We start from the raw sequence: 4,079 nt of genomic DNA on the forward strand, positions 1-4,079 counted from the left end.
AAAAAAAAAAAAAAAAGCCAAGCCCAAACCACCACCTTACCCTAGTAATACTAATAAAAATTAAAAACCAAAGCCAAAACAAAATAGAATTCTGTCATGGTTTCTGTGGTTGCCCTGGGGACAGGAAGCATGAGTTATGATGAACAGGGCATGAACACTCATATGGGGACGGGGGTGGGGGGGGAGGGCAGCAGGTACCTCTGGCTTAGCTGGGTCCTTTTCAGCATCCTGTGGGGTCTTCTGGTTCCAGCTGAGCCACATCTGGTGCAGCTTCTCCTGCCCCTCCCCCAGCCTCTGGTCCACACCCTGTTTCACGGATTCCATCTACAGCACAGAGAAAGGGGCCCTATCAGAGGGAGAGCATGTCCCAGACTCTGCGTTCCACGTGGGACACGGCAGGGATGAGGGGCTCTTCATTTTCATTGTTTTTTTCTTTTCTGGCTAGCCTGGAATTCACTATGTAGACCAGGCTGGCCTCTGCCTGAATGAGAGGCATACACCAAGGAGACACACGCTTTTATTTTTCTCCTTGGGCAGTGCTGAGGTTAGACCCTGCTCCACCGCCAACCGCATCAACTTCACATGAATAAGCTGGAATGCTATGCATGTGCTTTAGCTGCTCTTGCTGGCCTTGTGACCCAGCAGCGACCAGCACCCCTATCTAGCCGGGTAGAGAAAAAGGCCTCACAAACTCTGGAACTTTGTTACACAGCCTGAGCTGACTGATACACTAAGGTGTGGAGGAAGCCAGCCCAGGGGAACCAGCCCAGCCCACCTGCCACTGGGTGAGATCTCAGCTCAGTCAAGAGCTGAGCTGCAGGAAGGAGGCCCCAGCCACGGCCATACCCACAGGAGGGGGAGGCTCACCAGGCCGAGCACACGTGTGAGCTGCTGCAGTGTCTCCTGCGCGCTCTGCCTGGCATTCTGCAGCTTGCCGAGGGAGTGTTCATAGGCGTGATTGCGCAGCCTCTCAGAGAGCGAGCCCAACCGGACAAAGTAGTTCTGCTCCTGTCGCTGCTGCTGCAGTGAGGCCATGTCCGAGTCCTCCGGGGGTGTGGCAATCAGAGCTGCAGGGACAGAGGGAGAGAGTGCTCACACTACCCACGCCACACCACACCACTCGCCAGGCAGTTAAGAAGCTGAGGCAAGGTGGCAGGATTGCAAGTCTCTGGCAACCCAAGCTCCTGGAGACCCTGTCGCGGAAAAAAATGCAAAAAAGAGGGCTGATGGTGTGGCTCAGTAGTAGAGCAGCTATCTGGAAGCTGGTTCATCCTCGGGACTACAGAACTAGAAAACAAAGATGGGCCGGCAAAATGGCTGAGCAGACCAAGGTACTTGCTGCCAAGCTTCATGGCCCAAGTTCAACCCGTGGATCCCATGGTAGGAGAGAACCAACTACCAGAAGTTGTGCTCTGGCTGCCCCGTGTGTACCTAGCACAAGCATACATACCTCATATCATTAAAATGAAATAGATTTTAAAATATTGAAAAGCGGCCGGGCAGTGGTGGCTCACGCCTTTAATCCCAGCACTTGGGAGGCAGAGGCAGGTGGATTTCTGAGTTCGAGGCCAGCCTGGTCTACAAAATGAGTTCCAGGACAGCCAGGCTAACACAGAGAAACCAATATATATATTTGTGTGTGTGTGTGTGTGTGTGTGTGTGTGTGTATTGAAAAGCAGCAAGTGGTGGAGACTGGAGGATAAACTCCTAGAGCCACCAGACAGCCTAGCCACATCAGAGTCCTCCTAGGTCACTGATGCGCTGTTTCAAAAAGCAGGGGTCTCAGAGGCAGGCGAATTTCTGAGTTTGAGGCCAGCCTGGTCTACAGAGTGAGTTCCAGGACAGCCAGGGCTATACAGAGAAACCCTCTCGAAAAACCAAAAAAAAAAAAACCAAAAAAAAAAGCAGGGGTCAGACTGGCTGGGACACACAGACACAGCTGTGGCCTCTGCACCACGTTCAGTTGAGAGGTCACTGAGACGTTCAAAGACAAAAAAATCAAATCCTAGGACTTTTTGTTTGGTTTGGTTTTTGAAACAGGGTCTCACTGTATAACCTAGGTTGGATTCAAACTCATAGACATCAGCCTGCCTCTGTCTCCTGATACTGGGATTAAAGGTGTGTGCCATCGTGCCTGGTAAAATTCTGTATTTTGAAGGAAAAGAAAAAAATCCCCCCCTTCTCATTTCTCTATGGTACATTTTTGGGCCAGCTGTGTGTGGCTGTTCTCCTGGAAGCTGGGACCACATCTGGGAGAGTGAAAGGGGCTTTGTGCTCCAAGCCAAGGCAAAGACAGCAATCCATGGACAGAGAGTTGGCAGGACACCGGGAGGAACAGGCAGGCAGCTCAACTGGCCTGAACTGAAATGGGAAGGGGGGGCTAGCCTCCAACTTCCCCTCCCCCTGCATCCACCTCGTGAGTGCCAGGTGACTGGTACATACCACACCTGGCTGCTGTGCTGGGGACGGAACCCAGGACCTGGTGTGTGCTAAGTGACCACTTTACCCACTGAACCATAGCCCCAGCCTGAAGCTTGATTGTGTTGTGAGACAAGGTCCTATGTAGCCTAGGTTAGCCTAGGTTGGCCTAGAACTTCTCATCTTCTCGCCTCGTCCCTTCCTTCCTGGGATGACAGGCACAGGCCACCTTGCTTGGGTTTCAAAGCTAGGTCCCTCCCACATGGCTCTGTTATTCTCTATCGAGAAGCTACCTGAGTCCTATAGGACAGCCAGGGATGCCTCTGGGAGGGCAGTGGTTAAAACCAAGGCTGCTCAGATGAGAGCCACCCCCACAGAGCCTTGGTTCCTCTTTATACATGCCCCCCCCCGACTTTTGGAGCACCTTCCTACTTTCTCACTGTACACCCCACCCTCTCCCAGGCCGGTAGCATTTCCTGCCATCTGTGGGGGAGCTGCAGAGGTACAGCAGCCAGCTCTTTCCCCGCAGAGAGTCACTGCAGGCTGGGAGTGGGTGTTTTGCCACACTGAAGCTGTAGAGCTGCATGTTCACGGCCAACCATGAGGAATAGAGACCTCTATAGTAGAAGTTGGCATGGTGGTCTACACCAGCACTTGAGAGGTGGCTAGGCAGCTAAAGGTACTCATTTGCAAAGCCTGACTGAATTTTGATCTCTAGGACCTATGAGGTGGATGGAAAGATTCCACCAAAGGACTTGGAGGGCTGTGGGCAGAGGAGGGAGCCCTCTCAGGGACAGCTGTGGGGAATACCAAGCATACGCACTGAGGCAGGAGGTGAGCCAGGCTGGAGGCCAGAGGGCCCAGAGTAAGGATACTCACCTAGCTCCGCATCTGTCAGGGGCAGGCGATTGTCTGCCCAGGCCTCTGATTTCACAAGCACTCTGTCCACTCCGCTAATCACCATCTGTCCCACACGTGAGCCCATGACTGACTGGACACCGCTGGTCATTGCTGACTTGGTCTTGTCCACGCTGTTCTGCACAGCCCCGAGGGTCACATCCACGGCTCCTGTGACCCGGGTGGCCACCGTTTCCTTCGCACTAGACACCGAGCTGGACACTATTTCTTGAGCCCCAGACACTGTAGATGACACCAGTTCCTTAGTATCCGCCAAAACCTGCAGGAGGGGACAAATCGGCATCCTTCCACACCAGGATACCCAACTCAGACATACCATGGGGGTCATCCTAGCCTTGTGTGGGTAAGAAGACTCCATAGCTAAGATTATGGTGTATGCCTTTAATCCCAGCACTGCATAGCAGCATGGACTACATAGCAAGTTCCAGGACAGCCATCACTCAACCTGTCTGTGTTTTTGGTTTTTATTTTAAAGGTGTTCCTGGATAAGTCTGTGTCCTACCCAGTTAGCTAAAAAATTTTAAAAAGACATTTTGTTTAAGTTTATACAACTATATAGGTGTATGTTCTGTGCGCAGGTTGCCCTCAGAGGCCAGCTGGAGTTACAGGCAGTGAGCTACCTAAAGTGGGTGATGGGAACAGAACTCAGGTCCTATGGAAGAAGAGCAAACAGCCTTGACCACTGAACCATTTCGCCAGCCTCTAATTGATTAATTAGGTAATTAAGTAAATAATTTAAGTTT

At 52.0% G+C, this 4,079-nt stretch overlaps 1 protein-coding gene across 2 annotated transcripts in view; it reads right to left on the reverse strand.

Annotated features, from left to right (window-relative positions):
* The window catches only part of Plin3 (perilipin 3), a 14,137-nt gene that overhangs the window by 1,553 nt on the left and 8,505 nt on the right, over positions 1–4,079 (reverse strand). For both annotated transcript variants that reach the window (XM_021149340.2, XM_029471042.1), the window contains exons 5-7: positions 3,298–3,595; positions 868–1,067; positions 199–324 (exon numbers count right to left, since the gene is read on the reverse strand). In XM_021149340.2, coding sequence (XP_021004999.1) covers positions 199–324; positions 868–1,067; positions 3,298–3,595 — 624 coding nt within the window. The remainder of the gene's footprint in view (positions 1–198; positions 325–867; positions 1,068–3,297; positions 3,596–4,079) is intronic.

This window comes from Mus caroli, chromosome 17, assembly GCF_900094665.2.
Source record: "Mus caroli chromosome 17, CAROLI_EIJ_v1.1, whole genome shotgun sequence".
Classification (NCBI taxonomy): domain Eukaryota; kingdom Metazoa; phylum Chordata; class Mammalia; order Rodentia; family Muridae; genus Mus; species Mus caroli.